At 50.2% G+C, this 20071-nt stretch overlaps 3 protein-coding genes across 3 annotated transcripts; 2 read left to right on the top strand and 1 right to left on the bottom strand.

Annotated features, from left to right (window-relative positions):
• Positions 1–1247: 1247 nt before the first annotated feature.
• Positions 1248–1877, top strand: QC762_0056830 (uncharacterized protein; the record flags this gene model as incomplete). Its single annotated transcript, XM_062883555.1, has 1 exon — positions 1248–1877. One exon carries the CDS (start codon positions 1248–1250, stop codon positions 1875–1877), a length of 630 nt encoding a protein of 209 aa, XP_062745067.1.
• A 5459-nt stretch (positions 1878–7336) lies between these two features.
• On the top strand, positions 7337–7714 carry QC762_0056820 (uncharacterized protein; the record flags this gene model as incomplete). Its single annotated transcript, XM_062883554.1, has 1 exon — positions 7337–7714. The coding sequence occupies one exon, from the start codon at positions 7337–7339 to the stop codon at positions 7712–7714; it is 378 nt and encodes a 125-aa protein (XP_062745066.1).
• A 4302-nt stretch (positions 7715–12016) lies between these two features.
• On the bottom strand, positions 12017–12427 carry QC762_308250 (uncharacterized protein; the record flags this gene model as incomplete). Its single annotated transcript, XM_062889118.1, has 1 exon — positions 12017–12427. The coding sequence occupies one exon, from the start codon at positions 12425–12427 to the stop codon at positions 12017–12019; it is 411 nt and encodes a 136-aa protein (XP_062745065.1).
• Positions 12428–20071: the final 7644 nt, after the last annotated feature.

Genomic DNA, 20071 nt, shown 5'->3' with positions numbered 1-20071 from the left:
AGGGAATGGAAAGACAGACCAAGCATTGACGTCTTCAAACATATCTTTCCCAGCACGGTCGTACTTCTCTCGAGTACAAGAGATGAGCGAGGGATTCTGTTCGATCAATAGATAGATCAAGCCCCGTAAGACTGAAGTCGCGCCGCTGATGCAAGAATATGTTGCTTGGCATAGAAAATACGCCAGGCAGGTGCCTTTACCATTTCCAGTATTCAGTCGTGAGAGCTCATTGATCATTCCGCAGAGAATCATGGTCTTCCCTTTCCCCGGATTGCCTTTGATCCAGAGGACTCGCCTGCCTGGGTGAGTCCGCTATTGCTGAAACTGTTGGTTACATACAATCCAAGCATAGGATCCGATGAGAAGTCCTCTTTTAGTTTTCTCCATGCGATCTTTGTCATCCCGAGGATCAGTAGACCGAAGATTTCTCAGGCATTGGTTTTCTTCGTCCGTTACTCGATTCACGACTGGTTGTTCAAGCCGCAGCGACATTTGCAGGGCTGTATATTTCCTGGACGACTTGTATATGTCTTTTTCGGCATCGACCACGAGTTTCAGCTTGTGCTCCCCATCATCAAGTTCGAGAATATCTCCTAAGAAGGCAAGACCCCGATGACGGTAACAGGAACAGACGAATGTGATCTGATAAGACAGTAGAGCTTCATAGAGTTCAACAATTTGGATGCCAAGTTGTCGTCTCATTTGTGAGAGCTCCCCCCATCACTTGGGCTGTCCTTGAACAGAGGGTGAGTCAGTCCCCGGTACCAATCCATCATCGTTATGATGCGGTTTATCCCTTAGCGACTGGATCTGGTGCTCTTAATAGGGTTGAATAGCATCTGATAAGGTCAGCAGATGACATGTCAATGCTTCTGGGTGAACATACCTCCAAGGCGATACAAGTGGCAGCCCACAGCACAGAAGCTTGGGGTAGGCCCTGAAGCGCCAGACTGAAGGCACTCTTCGCAGTTGAGATGGCATCTGCGACTGTGCCCACCAGTTGAACTCCTTTGCTCTAGCATCCTTCGCAGTCCTTTCTTTCTCCAATAGGTAATTACGCTACTTCAAGCCACTGCCTCTCAGTTAATCAAGCTCAAGCCCTCTAGGGTGTGACCCATCTGTTTAGAACTTTTTTTCTTCCCCCGGCAAATGTTTTTACAGTAATCCGTGTCCTAGGTATTCACTATTTAGTTTTTTTGTGAGCATCTATTACCGGTTTTGTTACTCGATTTTTATTTAGTTTTAAAATGGAGCGCGCCATCCCCCAGCACCCAAACGTCGACGAAGAGACAATTGTCTCAACAGCATTCAGCACATATTTATCAGCGGCGTTTGAGGACCTGGTGAAGGCATTGGGGCTGTACGACAGGTGTAATCAGGCACTCAGCAGATATGTGCAAATTTCACGACAGGATGATACCAAACGTGTCCTTGAGGCATTCATCACACACTTGCCGGTTGCCGGGCGAATCACGCTAATACGGGAGATTGAGGAGAATTCTGCCAATGCACGAAAACTCAGGCAGCTGAGAAATTTCTTAGTCGACGCCCTTCTGAAACCTGCTCGAAACGTTGGGCTTCAAAGCCTAACTATCTCTCCAGGGCTAGCAGAAGAATTCGAAGACGACATCGACACAGCCATGATCAATATCGACCCGTCATCTCGAAATCAACAATCAGTCCTCAGAGAGAAATGCATGATACGGGATGGTTGTGTCGTTACCAGGGCGGTAGATAACAACCACTTCTACACCAAGCTACCTGCAGACCAGCGTTTTCGAATTCGTGACTATTTAGAGTGCGCCCACATACTCCCATTGTTATTTAGGAATTTTGATATAAGTAAGCCTCTCGAAGTAAGTCTGAAACCTCATTAAACACGGATCTGACTTTTTTACAGGACGTAGACGTCTGTGTTTGAAGTTATAGATATCAAGAGCAAGTTGCACTTAGGGGGTCACCCTTACCACAAAATAATTAAGACACTAAAGCAGGTTAATTGCTTTGAAGGATAGTCCATAGGCGTTTAAAAATAGTCTATAGACCTTTAAAAACAATTTATGGGATTTAAGGATAGTTCATAGGCCTTTAAAGATAGTTTAAAGATCTATTGATTTACTTTTAAGCTATAGTTCACAGTATATTATGGCGTCAACTTACTTCCTGTGTCAATTATTCTATGGGGAGGGTGACGGTACCTAAGAAACAATCAACCCCTTAATCCACTAGATAATGAAATAACAAACTAGCTATCTACATTTCTCTTTTACTTCGGATAACAACTACCGGAATATGTCACAGCTTTAGGTCATGAACAAACATAATACATTTTGCATTTCGAAGAACCACAGCTATGAGTACCTAAAAGAGCCTTACCTGTACCTCTGAAAAGCCATACCCATACCTAAAACAACGCAATATTAAGAACCCCTGTGGAACATCCACGATGCATCCTGCTACGAGTCTCTTATCATGAGTTGCCATCCACCTTCGCTTTCCATCGGCCCTGGTCATGAACCCTACAACAGCTGCCAAACGACCACCTCTTCGAGACTAACCCAGCCAAGTAGCCACACTCCAAGCATGCTCATGTCAGTTAGAAACAGCCAACCTACCTTACCCTGACTGACATGCTTCAACCACCCCTCCATCCATATCTGCCTCTTCTTACCTAGTTGAGTCTTCTCAACAGAAGAACCTCAACACCAACAACCAACCAAACCTGCATCACCACCCATCCACCCCTTCCCTTCTCCATTTGTCCAATTCTTCACTCAATTGTCCAATAGCACCTACTAGCACTGCAAATTTTCAGAGTCTCTGGGACAGACCCTCAGCAACGTGGCACGCCTGAACCCCTCTCCCCTCAATTTCTGCCCAATCCAAACCGTCTTCTTGGGTCCCATTTCAGGGCGAAAAGGCTACCTACCCAATACCAACCAAGTTCAGCACAACTCAAAGACGTAAGCCCAGAACAAACAATACTGAGATTCACAGTGCTCACTAAAGGCCACTTCTCATATTTGGGGTGTTTGTTGCCACGAAAAAAACGCCGGCATCACAGTATAGGAGGTACTTCAGAGACCAAAACCTGACACTGCTGCAACTCGGTTGTATCTCTGCCTGGGACTAAGCCAATGTCTAACCTCTGCAAGCTTTCCTTACACCCAGGGTCTCCCAGACCCTCAAACCTGTGCTCGGCACCACGGCACACAAACCCCACCCTCCTCCTGAACAGCGTGCACCGCATCCATCTAAATCCCTTCCCTCTAGCGGCCCGAAGAGCACAGCTCACACATCATCAGACCAGCGTGTACTGTATCCATCCTCCCTCCCTAGCGGCCCGAGAAGACAACAGACATGCTCTACCTTGCCGAGATGCCCAACAACCAATAACCAACTGCCAGAAACTCATCTATCCACTGACAAGCTGCCAGAAAGTCAAACTGCAAGTCATTGACCGACCGGTCGCAACTAAGCAGCCCAGCCCTTCTGTGTTGTTGTCACTCTTTGACTTGTTACCTGCACTCATCACATCATCATCAGTCCGAGAGCGTTTAAAAGTGCGTAACTAAGCCCCCTCCCAATGAACCCACCAAACCCAATAGCAAGAGACAAAACGACAGAGTTTTCACTTTTACTCCCTTGCCTCTCTCTCTGCAAGCCTGTCTTTGTTGACACTCCTGTTTGTGCAACAACCAGTCTCCACAGAGGCGAAACCAACGGAAGGTGCTCGAAACTCCCGCTTCGTTCAAAGACAATAGTAACAGACCTCTCTGCGCTGTGCTCTTTGAGCATGAAGAGGGGAGTCTCTGTAACCGGCCAGCTAGTGGGTCAAGAAAGGGGGGGTGAAAGTGAACAACAAACCAATGCCAAACAAACTCACTCCCCCCTCGAAAAATATCCACTTTTCCAAACAAACCCCTTTCGTGCATTATTTGCATCAACACACATTCCAGCTCAACAATGTCCACCAGTAAGCAAATAATCTCCTTGTCGGAAACATTCATCCGCTTCAGTTCACTTCTGCCTTGCTTTGCCCCTCTTACCCGCTGTCTCTGTGTCTGTGTTTGGCTGGTAAGCCTCGCACTTGTCTTCTCACCACAGCCCCCCCCATCCTATACGCTGAGTAACAACCGGGTAAAGCCAACTTGAAAACCTTTGTGTTCCCTATCTCCATTCTGTCCAATTGCTACACAGAGAAAAAAGAACGTTTTGGTTCATCCAGTCGGAACTTGCCGGTTCGGGTCCGGCGCTCTCTCCGCCCTCTTGTATGCCCCCAACTAGAAACAACCCCCTCAAAGCAAGCATGAAGCTGTTAAATTGCCTTCCCAATTTTTTATTCTCCTTCTCGTCCGAAACACAACAACGGCGGGGATTGCGGCAGTTGAGCTTACGGTACTGTACCACCGGACACTGGTCCACACATAGCCCACAACCAACCACAAAACGAAACATATGTCCTGCTTCTGGGAATGCCGGTGCCCAGGCAGCGGGAAGAAGGACAGGTAACAGAACCAGTCAGAAAAATCAGGCCAGAAGGAACCAGCAAGCGGGCAAGCAAGCGCCATGAATGGATCACCATCCACCCAAAGTGCACAGAGAATTCGCACTCTCTGAAGTGTACACTGCCTCACTCCCCCTCTGTGCGAGGCGACATGTACGAAAACAAAGACATACTTGCTGCACACGTCGGCAGTATGGGTATGTCGTTTGAGCCAGCAAAGAGAAAGAAAAAAAGAGTCAGGTACACAGGCACGCCCGTTGAGTTGTCTCGCTTGCCTAAGCTGCTGGGAAAGGCATGTTCCCTGCTTTCCTTAGTCGTCACTTGAGACAAAGCTGAGATTAAGGGTTCAACATTCCTGCTCGCCTTAAACCCAGTCCTCAGGCAGGGCCAACCCCTTCAGAGTACCAAAACTCTCATCGTGAGTCGAGGAATGCATGTCCACGTATGTCATGCCCCTCCGGTAGAACTGAGCCACTAAGCTCTTTCCCTTCCCTTCCGTGTCGGCCGAATAGGAGTTGGTGATGGAGCAAAATAAGAGAAAAGTCAGGGATAGTATTGGACAATAGTAAACAAGGTGGTTGTTTCATCCTCAATGGAGGACACGGGTGACAAGGGAAGCAGCAACAACAACAACAAGCACCGTAGCGTACGTACCTATGTTATTGTGACCTCGTCCTTGTACCCAATCCCCGCCTCGGACTCAATGCTTTGTCCAACGCCCCGAAACTGCATATCCTTTTTTTTTTTTTTTTTTTTTTGCATCTTTGTCAGCCCCCAGCACCTTCTTGCCTCGGGGCTGAGAGCACGAAGCAGACCGAGTGGCAGGCTTCTCCCCTTTCCAGACCAAGACACAATCAGAGACTCGGACACAAGATCGACTCAGTTACGGGACCCGTCATTGGCGAAGTCTTAGATCGTGTGGCACAAGGCACGAGGAGAGTGAGACGAGAGCTCCACTTCTGCCCTGCCGTACCCGCGTCCGGATGCTGAACGGCGGTAGAGGGAGATGTGCCGAAGTGAAGGCATCCGCCTCATGTGTTGGAGTTCGTGGATATGACCGGGTACCCGATGCGGACGAATCGTTCGGAGTGAAGTGTGCAAAGAGAAACTCGCACGACTCATTGTCCCACGGGAAGCATCAATTTACCGTGCCAGCCAATTACTCGGCTCCGTACACCTGGCTGGCAGCCCGTTGGTCCTTCATTCGCCAATGTGGGTAATAACTCGGTATCTGAAGCAAGCGTAAGCCGCCAGGGCCGGAGGCAAAGCGCCGTGGCCTGTAGGTCCTATTCCGCCAGCCACGGGGACGGAGGTTGGACCAAAAAGGTGGGGACCCAGTCCCAACTCCCGCCCGCGACCAACCGTGGCCGGGACGGCAGACCAACGAGAGCAACGGAGCCGGACATGACTGGTGTGGATTCCTTGGACTTCGCTGCATCTTGGCTGGACGGCAGAGACGCTGACACGTTGGCCAGCATGAACCAGAGCTTGGGTTCTTGCCTGGCCAATGCCCTCTGACTCCAAGAAGCTCTCGAGTGGAGTCCCGCACGAGAGCAAACAGCTCAGAAGCTCCATCAGCTCAGGGCACGCCAGGCGGAAGCTCTCTCTCATTGGGGTGAAGCCGGGCGCCCAGTGATGCCTGAGGGGAGATCTGGGGATCCACGTCCGATGCCGATGGAGGAATAGGAAGCGACCCGTGGACGGCGTGGACGGCCAGGGCCAGGAACAGGAGAATGGCGGCCTGAATGATGGGCTCTGTGCCGCTGGGGAGCAAGGCTAGCACGGGCAGGCGAGAGGCGTGACGAAACATGACGGACGAGAAAATTTTTCTCTTTGATCAACGGCGTGGCCGACTGACGATGATCGAGAGGCTCTGTCTCAAGCCAGCAATGCCAGGCCATGCAAACCAGGGCGTGCGTGGATCGAGCGATGGACTGCCGAAGAACTGCGTAACACAAACAGCTGGTATCTTGGGCACACCAATCGAAGGGCCTAAAGGTGTTAGTGTTTGGTGTGTTTGGTGTTGAGATGCACAGCGCTAACATCAAACTGGGCTGAATCTGATCTGGTCCGGCCGGGAGATCAATCACGAAAGCTTGGGCGCGAACAAATTATCCGAGAGGCTGCCCAGCGGGAAGACCCCCCCGATCCTGGTCTAGCGAGCCTTATGTCAGCCGCTACCCTGCTCACCGACGGACCGACGAAGTTACGGGCAGTGATTCGCTCCGAAATAGATGAATTCAACCACAGGAAAACCTCGCCTGTTCTGAAACGAAAACCTTTTTTTCTTTGTAACATCAGCGCTATTAAGCCGCCAGCCAGGCCAATTGGCTGCATACTACCTACAGTAGGTACGCAGAATTGCTTGCCAACAGCTGTTTGATGACCCAATGATGCCATCAGTGGGGTCCAGCAGTGCTCTGACGTGCAAAGTGGGTTGCTGAGTGGACAAAGTGGACTTTTTCCACAATTCCAATTCAACCCTGGCATGAAATTGACACTTTGCGGATCCGATCTGGCTCCAGCTTCTTCCTGATCACACCCCTCCCCCTCCACAAGCAAGGGACTCGGCCGACTCCATCTTTGTGAAGCCCGTGACAGCAGATTTTTTTGTGATTTTTCAACCCCGTCAGTGAGTCAACTCCTACCCCCTGAGGAGCAATCAGAGCACTGTCGTCAACAAAGAAAATATCACGGAACCTGCTGGTATTTTCTTGGCAGCAACACAGCAATGCATAAGGTACTGCGTAGGGAATTGCAAAGGTGTGCGTTGTTCCCTGGAAACTTCCAGTGGTCGTCCTCCAATCTCGGAAGTTTGCAAACAATGGCATGGCTGGTGTCTCTTTCAGGGAGACGGACCCGAGGGTCTACGCCTTGGGAAGGGCCAAAAGCAATCACCGGCAGAGAAACCTTTGTGCGGGAAAATACGCCCGGGAATCCCTTCACAAAGGGCTCTTCCTCAAGCTCTCCATCTACGCCCCCTTCCTCCCTGTGGCCAAGCTGTCTAACCGAGCAGATGACACTTGCCTATTCTGGGTTCTCCTGGACACAACCATGGCTGACAGCTTTGACATCATTGCCTTTGTCGATGAGCACAGAGAGAGAACCTCCTGCCTGCCCGCCAGTTGCTATCTCTTGCTCTCCCGTCTCTTGTCAACCCGTTCCGTGAGGTTGGGCGGCAACATCCGCCACCTCTTTGGCATTTGATGCGCACACGGTTGCAAAGTAGTATCACCGATACACCATGGTTGTTATCAGGTGTTCACAGCGAGGCGCTGCTGTATTACCGAACTCTGGCTACCCGAAGCCAGCAAGACGTTTAGCCAAGCCGGAATATACAAGGCAAAAGTCGGTTGAGCAAATCGCGATCGAAGCCGGTGATGATATCTCCCGCTGATATGATCACAGATATCACGGCATTATACCACGCAGTTTCGCCTTGATCTTCCTATCCATGGTTACAGTGACCGTTACTCGTCCTGACAGGTTTTAGACGCCTCGACGCCTTGCCCAGCCGCGGCTCATCCGGTCGGTGAAGTGGTGGCATTGTTTCAATGTTTCAATGTCTCACTCTGCTCTACCTCATGCCTCGCTTCATTCTCGCAACACCGGCCGGCCATCTCGATCAAGAGGGGTGCATTTTGTAAACTGAGGTGGATATTACCTAAGGTAACCTTGATATGGCTGAAATCATAATAAAAAAAATGCACTGCACTGCCGATGCCGCTCCACAACTCCTACTCTATGATGAGCCGTTCAAAAGAAAAAAAAAGGAGTCTGGAACCCAGCAACTCGGATACACTAGGGGTAGACAGTACACATCCGCGATCGGGAGCGGGATCATCTTTTTTACTGTGCACGAGAACTTTCCACACAAAGCAAGAAGAGGCAGTGTCTCAATACTATCGTCATTTTTAAGTAAGGGAGCTCAACAGTAAAAATGGCGCGACTTCTGGAACAAAGACAGGAATGCAAACTTTGCCCACTGGGAAGCCCGGGATTTCTTCCCCTACCAATCACCTCTTGCCCCGTCCAAGACATTCATCATCATTGACAAAAAAGAAAGAAAATTCAGTTTTCTCGTGGTACCGCAAACCGGACCATTATTACAACACCCCGTCGGTATAGACAGACACGGAACGGGGCTCACCGGCTCTCTCCGCCGTCGCCGCCAACTGCCAGGTGAGATGTGGGTGGTACCATAGCATCGGAAATAACAATGAACGATGTTGAACCTCGACCGTACGATTTGGGACTTCCAGCCAGCTCGGATTGCCAGACACAAAAAATAGGCGTATCCACCGGACATCGGCAGTTTGCGAAGCTCACACCCCCCCCATTTTCCCCTGATCAAGCATGGAGGGTCCCTGTTTCTGTCTCCAGATGGGAAAAACTTATGCGTCTGAGGACGGTAACAAAAAAGTGAATTTTGCGGGGAAAGCTACGAATAGCTCAGCTCCGTCCTGCCATTGCGGCGGCGAGCGGCGATGGCGGCGGTGCTTCCTGAGGTTCCTGTTAGCTCTGAGTTTAAAGACTTTTTTCTTGGGATTTTGGCCAACGTCTGCATCTCGGCCCTGAGCTCGAACACGCAATTGAGACTAGACAAACTTTAATTGAACTTTGATGTGATGTCACTGACACTCTTCTATCTCATCCCTTCATCCCTTCGGTTGCCAATTGCTCCCTGCCTGCAAGAGAGGTTGATGCCGGTCATTTCAGACTGATATATGCGGCTATATGCAACATTGAAGATCAGGCCAAGCTTTTTCTCTCTTGCTGCCGCTGTTGAATTGAGCCTCCTCCTCCCTGAGCTCCCTACGCCGCTCGCTTGAGCCTCAGCTTTTCCGAGAAGAATACACTTGGAGAGAGCTTTCTTACTCGTGTAGACAACACACAGACACAACCCCTTTTTACCTAGCAAATGGAACCTCTGCCCATCAAGGTTCCAAGGTCCGTCCATCAAGGTCCCAACACCCGGCACAGCATCTCTCCCTGCAACCTTTCATGCCAGCAAAAGAAAGCAGTTTTCTTACCCCCCACCTAGCAACGCAACAGGCAAGCAACCTGAAACACACAACTTCCCAACCTATGATGTTAAAAAGTGGATTTTGACTCTAAACCTGTAACTTATTTTTCTTCGCCCTTTCGGAACCTTCTCTCAAACGAGAAAATTGTGGAGGAGAGGAGTGATCTCCTTTGCATCCCGTCCCTTCTCTCCCTTCCGTCCAAGTTCATGAAACTGCCCATTCAGTCGTCATCAGGCTTCAAATCCCCACTTCCAACTATTTCCCAACAGGGAGAGCGCAGTCTCTTTCAACCAATGTGACTCTCTATTCACAAACACCATGCTTATGGGGAGAAATTATACGATGATGAAATCACCCCTCGTGATAAAAAAAACCGATCCCGAAAGCTCCGAAGGGGAGAAAAACTACGTGCTCTAATCAGTGTAAATCTATTCACAAACACCAAACTATGGAACAATGATGAAATCACCCCTCGTGAAGAGAAACCCGATCCCCGAAAGCCCCGAGGAGGAAAAAATGCTTCTCAATGAATGATGTATAATGACTGCAGGTACTCCCGTTTTTTCACAACCTCATATCGTCCGATGGGGGTTGCGGGCTGGCGGGCGGGAGATGTCCGGACCTACCGATGAGGATGAATGAGTGACATGCCAATCGAAAGTGGATCTATCAAGCAGTCACACTCAAAACCCTCCTCGATCTCAACGGTTTCTTCTCCATACCCTGATGGATAGATTGCAACCTCGATCCATAGAAATCATCCAGAAGCACTGCCACTGTAGAGGAGGTGTCCATCCAATTTGGGGACTTGGACAAGATCGTGCCAAAAACATGCCCATAAAACATTCGATAAAAATTGCCCATCGACGATTGCTCAAATATTTCCCATACCCAACGGCATATACGGCCAAAAATGCATAATCACTGCATGAGTTGTAAATAGGGGGTCAAGTCTCTTCCACCTTCAATAAGTTGAGTGGCCGAGCACAGTCCACGACTTTTTGCACATGTTGCTGCAACTTGCATAAATCTGTAGGTGCAATTGGTAGAAACATATGTACATCTTTTATGATTTGAACGATTTACATAACCTGGAGGAAAATGGTAACCGCATACCTAGCCCCTCTCTCACCAACCAAAAGACCACATGATTGATGATGCCCCCCTCCAACGCCCATCATTCTCAAAAAGCTGCATCTCGATGGCTGGACAACAACACCACCAGCCCGGCTGCATGCGGAGGACGTTTCCCGTGCCGCCTCCGCCTCCGCCTCCGCCTACCACATCAACTCCGCCGCTGCCCTGCCAAAACCCAGCTGTCACAACCACAAAAGGCACAGACAGCATGATCACCACTTCCATTCACTAGATAGTGGAGAAAATCTTCTACATTCTAAAAAAACCTGCTCTCGAAAAAATGGTCCAGTGACATTGTAAATCGCCAACACATGATCAACCTCCAAGACCGGCTCAATTACCTAATACACACATTGGCATTCCATACCTCCAAAACTTCAAGTGATCATCAACCTTGGGTGGAGTCCCCTAAAAAAAAAAGAGCCTGATTCACCTCCTGACTACACCGACACTTACGATCGTGACTATTGCTCCCTCTAAGACATTTTTCTTATTGTTGACGACACTTTTTATGCATATGAAGTGGACCTTGGTAGTGGGTTTGGTAATCTTTTTCCATTCAAGTTCACCTCGTCAACTTTGTTGTTGACTGGTGTAGGCAGACAAATTTGCTGCTTCGCTACCTAATGATGGGAGATTCCATCCGCCCAAAAAAAGAAAAAAAAAAGGATGATGTTCTCCAAAGACACTGCTGTTAGGTCTTGAGATCAAAAACGCCTGGCCCCCTCCCCATAGTTTCCCTTTGTAGCAATATGATAAAACACAGTCTGAGCTCTGCCGCCCGCCAAAGCTGATTTCCCATAAAACAATTCCATCCCTCCTCATCCCGAACCCAAAAACCCGTTCCAGATGCAAGCAAGGTAAGCGATGTTGTACCTCCCCCATCCCATAGTAGATAGCACAGAAGAAAAAAGGAGAAAATAAAACAGATATTGTTCCCTCGCTTTCTCTCTGTAATACACGACTTCCTCCCATAATCCCATGTTGTGTGATGTGATTGTGTGGTGTTGTTGTGAAGCCCAGCCCCGCCGACCCAAAGCCCAAGTGTTGTTGTACGCCCAAAAGGAAATTAAATCAGAAAGCCAAAACCCCGGTTCTTGGATGGTGTGTTCCAAGCCTGGGCATGTGTGTTGCGACCCAAAACTTTTTATGATGCTGAGCTCCGATGAATGCAATTTTTTTGTTACAAAAACCCGTTGTGAAAAAGACCGAGACAAAAGAAATGTTGATTGAGCCGTGTGTATGGTGTGTATAAATCGATTGAGTGTGGGGTATATGTCGCTACTGTTGATAAAGGCAAGGAAAAAAGGACGATTCGCTCGAAGGAAGATGTGTTCGTTGTCGTCTAGTACGATCGTCTACGTTGAGTGCGGACAGATTCGAACGAACGAGCGTAGGCCCTGAGTTCGCGGGCGGCCTTGTCTGACAGTTGAGCGGCGTCGAGCCCGGCAGAGGATGTGCTGCGCATGGAGCAGAGGCTGGTTTGCGAGGCGGATGGGGAGAGGACAGAGTTGGAGCGGGATGTTTGTGGTGTGCTGAAGTCGAAGGCGGGGGAGAGGTAGAACTTGGAGCTGCTGGAGGTTGGCTTGTTGAAGGTCCACTCGTTCAGGGTTGGTGAGCTCGCCCCAGAGCTTGGTGATGAAGAGGAAGCAGTCTTCTCGTAGTCCCCAAGACGGCAGGCTTCAGAGCAGTAGGTGGTGCCGTCGGTTTGCTTGTCGCAGCCCAGGCAGAACTGGTGATCCCAATCGAAGGACATGTTGACTGATTGTTGATCTGAAAGGTTGGCTGGTGTTGTTTAGTTGTTGATGTTGCTATGTAGCAGTAGCTCGAGATGGCTGTGGTTGCTTGGTCTTCTTTGTTGGTTGATCTTTTTGTTGCTGTTGAAGAGAGAGGGTGGTCGAGTCTATAAGAAGACGAATGCTCGTTGACTCACAGAACTGGGAGCAAAGTGGTGGAGAAGGAGAGTGTGGAAAAGATCAAACGATGAAGATCAAGATGTGCTGGTGCCAAGGGCAGGAGGAGCGAAGTTGAACTGGGAGACGCCTGGAATATGTATTCCTGGCACCTGGCCTGCCCTGGGCTTGGAGGTGTGAGGGGTGTGGGACGAGGCACCTGCCCATGACCACAAAGGACCCACGAGAGGACTCAGACAGCGACGCGGTAGCTGGTACGCTGCCGGGGTAGGCCGCCAAAGTACCTCCCGAGCAGAAATTCGCAGAAGGTCGCAGCACTTGGATCCCGGCACAGTACGCCGAGAGAACGTACCACTTCTGGCTCGAAACCTCGTGGGTGTGCTGGGCGTGTGCTGGGCAAGGGCCTTCACTCGGCGCTAGGCCAAGTTTGCAATAGCGCTATGGCAGGGGTTTGGGTCAGGGGGGTGGGAAAGAAAATCTTTTCAGTCGGGGGTGAGAATATCGGCCATCTTTTTTGTCGTGGCACCACCCTGGTCAATTGGGTGTGAACTGATGAGCGGGGCGCTGGCTGCTTTAGCGCCATCCAGCCTGGCCTTGAGCTCATCGGGGAGGGGGTGTGTCATCAGCAGTGCACGCAATTGCCCGCCATCCACAGCTCATCAGCACTCATCGGTGAGCATCGCAAGGCCTGTCTCATGGATATCTCTGTCTGCTTTCTTGCTTCAGTTGTTTTAAGGTGCAAGATGTTTATGCTATGGCGCCAAGGCAAAACCATTCTTGTACAGGTGGGGGGTCGTCACCGTCAAGGGACATCAAGGGACACACATTCAGTGTCTTCTGACCTTCGGGATGTGCCTCGTTAGATTCTCGTCTTGTGGTGCCATCTCACTGTCACCAGTGCCATCCGACTTTCTACTGCCCGTTGGGAAAAAGAAGCGCAAGAAATTCACAGTTCGGGCCACGAGCAGGTGGCTATTGGATTGGATCGTCTGCTGCTACTGCTGCTGCTGGTGTCGTCCTCCCGCGCACCACTTCCCTCTCAAGCGTCCAGTTAGAGGAGGGGGGTGCGGCCTCAGGCCTTGCAGCGGCTTCTTGCGGAGGGCAGATCAGGCGTTTTGGTGTCTGCGTTCCTCGCCTCTTTTTTCACCCGCTAGCCATAGAACGGGAGCGCCAGTTGCTTTTCTTCAACACCGTCCAATGATGGCCTCTCTCATCGTGGACTGGGGCCCAAAACCCACACGGTGAAACCGAGCGCCTGAGTGTTTGGGCGTCGCCGGTGTGGTTACTCGAATGACTATCAAAAAAAACTTTTCACTTCATTCCATTTTTCCATATTCTGTTCTAGGCTTCTTTTTTTTTCCACGCTTGTCGGTCTCGAACCATTGCTGCTTTCATGCCAGTGGAAGCGAGCTGGACCTAGATACGTACTTTGTACCTCTGCGCCATCGTCTGAAAGACCCCCAAATCCTATTTTTGCACCTGTGTCTCGTCTCTTCGCAACTTTGCGGATTGCCGCGGCATTACCGCATTCTCAATCATCTGGAGCGGCCGGGCAACGCAAGAAAGAAAGATAAAACCAAGCGCGGGCTTGTGAGCCAGAAGGACTCGAGATACGGAACCGCAACCCAGAGACAAACGTGGGGGTCTATGGTGTCGTCTCGCCGTCCCTCAATTTATGTCCATCGTCGCAGTGCAGCAGCATATCAGTCACGGAGATGGGGTGTGGTTCGCGGTTCGCAAGGCACAGATAGGCAGGGCCATGGCACAAGAAAACATACAGATCAGATTTCGTCAAACATCCCACCCAGCTGCGCGCCGAAAAACGACTTCTCATTTATTAACCCCCAGCTGTATCCTGTATCAATTGTCGTCGTGTAAAGTGAGCGACAGGACATGTAGACGTAAAAGGGCTGCTATTATAGCTTGCGCGGAGTGTGGGAATCACGAACCACTCTTCTTTGAACCGGCCTGCATCTGCAGTGCGACGCTTCGTTTTGTCCCATCTTTTGCCCCCCGTTTGCTCATATGCCCCTCAAACAAATTTCCATCCCATCCCATCCCAAAATCAACCACCACCTGCAGCTTTTTGTCGCCTTGTCTGCAGTCCGTCGTCCGTCCTTGCATTTTCGAGAGGCAGACTAGAAACAACTCCCCGGTCCCCTTCATTGGCCGGTTGGGCACGCACCCTCATGGATTGAAACCAGACAACACACCCTCTCTCTTCTGCAAACCAACAATGTCGATGAATGGGAGAGAGATTGAACACGACGGCTGTCGCCAGTCCAACCATGCTTCAGGCGGCAAACTTTCCTTGTGCTAGTCCATAGTAAGGCGCGAGGTTGGAATATCAGACTACACGACACTATAGTCATCATCATACAGAAGAAGCCTGAACCAAACTAATGTCTTGCATTTTGCCTTCCCAGCCAGCCCATTGTCAAAAATTTTCTTCTAGTCTACCTAAACTAGTCAGGTATCACGAGCGCACCATAGTTTTCTTTGACAAAGACGCTCATGATCACAGCAACCTTGGGTTTTACGAAAAGAAGACCGTCTTGGCTTGGGCTGAGAGGGGGATTGTCCTTCGTGTTAGTCGCCTTGTGACCTGGCCTTGTCTAAAAGTCTCCAATTCACTACCGAAAACTTGACAAAGAAATGGAAACTCCGCCCACAGAGTATACGTGTGTCAAATACGTACACCATCCACACCCCCCTCATTCATGTTGCCATTTCTCAAACATCCAGGGAGATGATCATTTCTTCCTACTTTCGTGATAATGAGAACAGATCTCGTCTCTCAAACAGGTAGATCCCACCCTGTCGTAGGTCGTCAAACATTTTAGGCAACTTGACATCCTCATACAAGATGGCGTGTTTATCGCCCATTCATCCCCTGGCTCACCACCCTCATTGGGCTTGATGCATGAACACCTCACTTCTCAACAACGGTACGCGGCAGCCGTGTGAGTGAGGACCCTGAGGGTTAACAACAAAATCTCAGGGTCGATCATGGGGGTGGTGGTTGTGGTAGATCTCATGATCTGCGATCTTGACAAAATCCTGTTTTTCTTACAGTACCTACCTTGAAGGCTTGATATTTTTCTTGTCCACTAATGTAGGCATATCCCGTAGTGGAGTTGGGATCTTCAAGTAAAATAATTCACTACTGCAAGCAGTTGCCCAACTGCCAGCGCCAGCTCGACATGGCATTCTCACAGCACATTTGCGAGGGCGTGAGAAAAAATAGCATGTTTACTTCAAACTGGTTTTCTTACCCCTCTCTCCATTCCCCCCTCATTCGTACCTACCACAACATGTACCGTATCATCGCCTAACCTCTCTTCCTATTCCCTTTTCGATTGAACCTGCAGCAGACTGACCACACAGGCCACATTATTTAGTTGAGTGGGGGGGCAAATTATCTCGAACGAACAGGAAGGAAGGAAACGATGTGCAGTGCAGTGTGCAGTGTGCATTGCAGGTGAGGCAGAGCCAGCCAGCCAGCCAGCCAGCCAGCAATTTGTAGGGACGGACGGGCGGGAAGGAGAGGTTGGTACGGACACCAAGGTAGGGTAGAAAGAGAGAGCGTGCATAAAAATCCACTCCTAGGTGTCGTGGTGGTTTGTGCCTGCAGCAAAAAATGATAGAATGGGGGTTTATTGGAAGGACCCCCTCCTCCCAAGCAAGCTTCGCAGTTGCTGGGAAAGACCAAGTGATGTGTGTGAGGAAGGCACGCACATGACTGGTGAATTCGGTCTTGTGGAAGGAAGGAATGAAAGACTGGGACGGGAAAGCAAGAAAAAAGGTGTGTTGCATTGATTGGTTTTGGATGGTGCCCCCATCTTGAAGTTTGGACAGAGTGGGGTTTAGGTGGGAGGAGTGGAAGTTGAAGTTTGAGGTTTTGAAGATTGTGAACATCGCAGCGGAACCCTGGATTATCTCGTCATTTTTTGAGTCCCCCCCGTGGCCGCAATGGTTCGTCCGCATTGCTCCGCCCGTCGTCGGCGGCGGGCACGGGAGATTTGCACGGTCCACGGCCCACGGTATCTATCCGTCTCTCTGCCATTCGACTGTCGCTGTTTCTCCACGTTTTTACTACCGAGTATATGGTGGAGTTCTGTTTTTGAATACCTCCCCCTTGTGCTCCGTATCCGTCTGTGCCTCTGGTTTTGATGCCGGCTCCGCAAGTTCCCAAGGAGACTGTGGACTATTTTTCGTCGGGTTCCAGCTAACCTCGTTCGATCAGTGAGGCCACAGCGCTTCGTGGTGCCATGTGGGACGACTTTTGCAAAATTGGGCATAGGGGGGAGGACAAAATTTGGAGGTCACAGTGCCGGCAGTCTGACCCTGTGGATATCGAGCTCACAAAAAGAGTTTGGTGCTTGTGGGTTAGGGTGTCTGCCACGAGTTTCTCGGCAACAAAAGCGGCCGGCTAGCCAGAGATGGAAATCCACTCGTCGTTCGTTGCCGTTGAAGATTGGGGTTTTTGGAATTCCTGGGGGGTTATCTCCCTTCCAGGGCGAAGCTAACCTCAGAAGCTGTTAACGATGCAACCCAGTGTTGGAATCACTGATCCCCACATTGCATGCAACTTGGGAATCTCTGGTCCCGAAATTGAAGATCATGGAAGGGAGTCACTGCGAGAAAAGAGAAGGGCCCTGATGACGAGCGTGGGATGGTGTTTGTTTTGTCAGCGGGGACAGAAAAGAAGAAAGATAGGGTTCCTGCTAGCGGCAAGCCTGGCGATTCGTCCACCGCCCATGACCCTGATGGGAATCTGATGGGATGGGTTTCAATCGGCTTTTGCTCCTTACTCGTCTTGAATTTCATATCACCGACGACCCTCTGATCGACTACTGTTGCAATCACGGATATTGCCATCCACACCATGTCGAATCACCTTTCTCTTGATGCCGCGGCCGGAGTCGCTGTTCGGATATCTTCATGGCCGTGAATGAAGGTATTCTTCCGATCAAGGGCATCATCTTTCATTTCTTCCGCTGGCGATATCGGACCCGGCCTCAATCGGAGGATACCTAATATCAAAATGGCTGCACCACAACATCCAACCGACACGCAACACCACATAAACTCAAAGTCATACGGTGTAGCTGGGGAAGGACCGCAGCTGCAGTTTGACTCAAGATGGTGTTGATTTCACATCGAGACACCCACAACTTTCATGCTCAACAAAAGAAGTAGAAGGGGGGTGTGCAGGTAGGATTCTACTTACACCTGTATGCTTTGACGATCACTCACAGCTATAGGAGAAGGGGCACACCGATGACGAACTTGTAGCTATCGCAGCTCGCTCTCTCTCTCGCAGCCAGCAATGAGCATGTTTTTTCTTCTTTCCTTCTTTGGGCCATGATGATCTGATGGGCTGGGTTCAGCACCGAACAGCCGGCTTGTCATGCATTGTCGGTGGCTGCGGCGTCGAGCGGGTGAAGTCCAACAGAAGCAGTCATCACCAGGTCCGGCTATCTTGTATCGTTGCCCTCCTCCGTCTTGATCTGAGACATTTGCCAGCCAGCAAATCCTGCCTGAGGAACCGGCATTTGCCCAGCGCTCCCAACCAGCTGAAAGCGCCTACATACATATGGCAGCCACCGACGCGGAGAATAGTCTCGATTTGAACACACCACAATTGCCGCATAGGTGGGTGACTGGGTTGGATGGGCTGATGCAGACATTTGATACTTGTGCCGTCCCCAACCCCCAACAAGAACACCAAAGGCACGACCGGACCAAAAAATTTGGAACAGGAAGTTTGTTTTTCTTCCTCTTTCTTTGCAGTAGTGTCGTGCTCTCTGCACGATACCAAGCATCATGGTCAAATCACGGCCAACGAGGCTGATGTCGATCGCATGTTCACCCCCCGCAGATTCGGGCAGTCGCCGAACGCCACGGCCGCTTTTGCTAAAGCTCACTAAACCCAACCTGGCGATAGCCATCATCGACTCTTTCCAGATCGAGACTGGGAGCGGCATGGGTCAGGGGTGTACACAACTCACCACTGCTGGGCCATCGCCAACTTTGATCGGTGGTTTGTCATTTCGACAACTCACGGGTCACAAGCTCCTGCTGGAAGAAAATCCTTGGTGGTGATTGTGATCGCTGAGCGTTTTTCTTGCTGGCGTGGTCTCGATGTCTCTGTACTAACACCGGTGCGGGGGCCTCGTTGACGACGACGTCGCTATTACGAACGGTAGGTGGCTGTGAAAGACTAGTGTACTCTTTTGATGGTGGAGGGCAGGTCAGTCGCCCTGTTCGGAATATCCAAGATTTCGGTCAATGTCAACCGGATCAACTTCGGTGTCAGGACCAATCATGTCTCACAGAAAGGAACCCGGGCAAATCACCAACAAGTGCTGACCTGAGACTGTGAGGATCCCGAGTTGGCGGGTTCTGCTTATGAAACATTTCTGATCCATCATATTTTACCCCAAGACTCTCTCACAAAATGAGGTGCTCATCAGACAGCATTTCATGGAGAACAAATAAGCTGATAGGTGTTCGTTGGGCTCGAAGCCAACGTTGTTCCGAATCCTCGGGACACACAAATCTGACAGGGTTGTTGACAATGCCCTGGTACAGAGCACACAAAGAGTAAGAAAATGTGCCCAAATAGAGACAATGCCTCCGTACGGCAGCCTCTCGGTTGCTAGGCAGAGGATTCCATTAGAGGTATCAGCTTTCAAACTTTTCAGATGGTAAGGCCGGAAGCCTTCAAGCCTCCTCGAAAAGTTTTTTTTTCCACGACGCCGTTGTGCGGCGTAGAGTTGTCGTTGTCGCCCTGTGAGTGACGGGCAGCGTTTAAGAAGAACAAAAAACAATGCCACCAGGCGTGGGCCTATCCAGTAAAAGCCACGGGTTGACAATCGTGGGCAAGCTTCAACAGAAACAGCCCGCGCACTGACATCGCCGACCTGTCCCTGATCTTCAGATACCGGTACCGTGTTACTCGTGAAAATGGAAATCGTGGTTGTGGCTTTCTCATCATGCTAGCAAGCAGAAGGGTGTGTGTTAAACGTCCACTCTTTCGGCCTGGCGAACCTGGAACCCCTGAGCCCGGTTGGCGACTCGCCCGGTCCGAGTTTGGAAAAAATTTTCGGTTTTAGACCAGAGGGCGTGGAAATAGAGAGCTGGGATATGGTATGTTTTCTCTTTTGTTTGTCTAGTTCACAGTATCATCGGCTTGTTCATCACTCAGCCCGCTGAAACTCAAGATATTGCCCCGGATTAGTGTAATAGCAGGGAAGAAAAAAAAAATCTTTTTGGTGTTCAATTTTGGACATTCCTTCGTTATGCCCTTTCTACCCGCAATTTGGGATCTTATTGGCTGGTGTTTCTTGTCAGCAAATTCAGTCAGACCAAACAAGAGACCTCACTTCATTCATCCCCTGGAGGGTCATCAAAACCGCCTGCAAGACAATATGCAGGCCAGCCCGGGCATCTGCAACCCGCCGCAACTTCACGAGTGGCCT

Source organism: Podospora pseudocomata, chromosome 3, assembly GCF_035222375.1.
Source record: "Podospora pseudocomata strain CBS 415.72m chromosome 3, whole genome shotgun sequence".
NCBI classification, from domain to species: domain Eukaryota; kingdom Fungi; phylum Ascomycota; class Sordariomycetes; order Sordariales; family Podosporaceae; genus Podospora; species Podospora pseudocomata.
The sequence above is the reverse complement of the archived record's forward strand: the minus strand, read 5'-3'. Positions and strand labels throughout refer to the sequence as shown.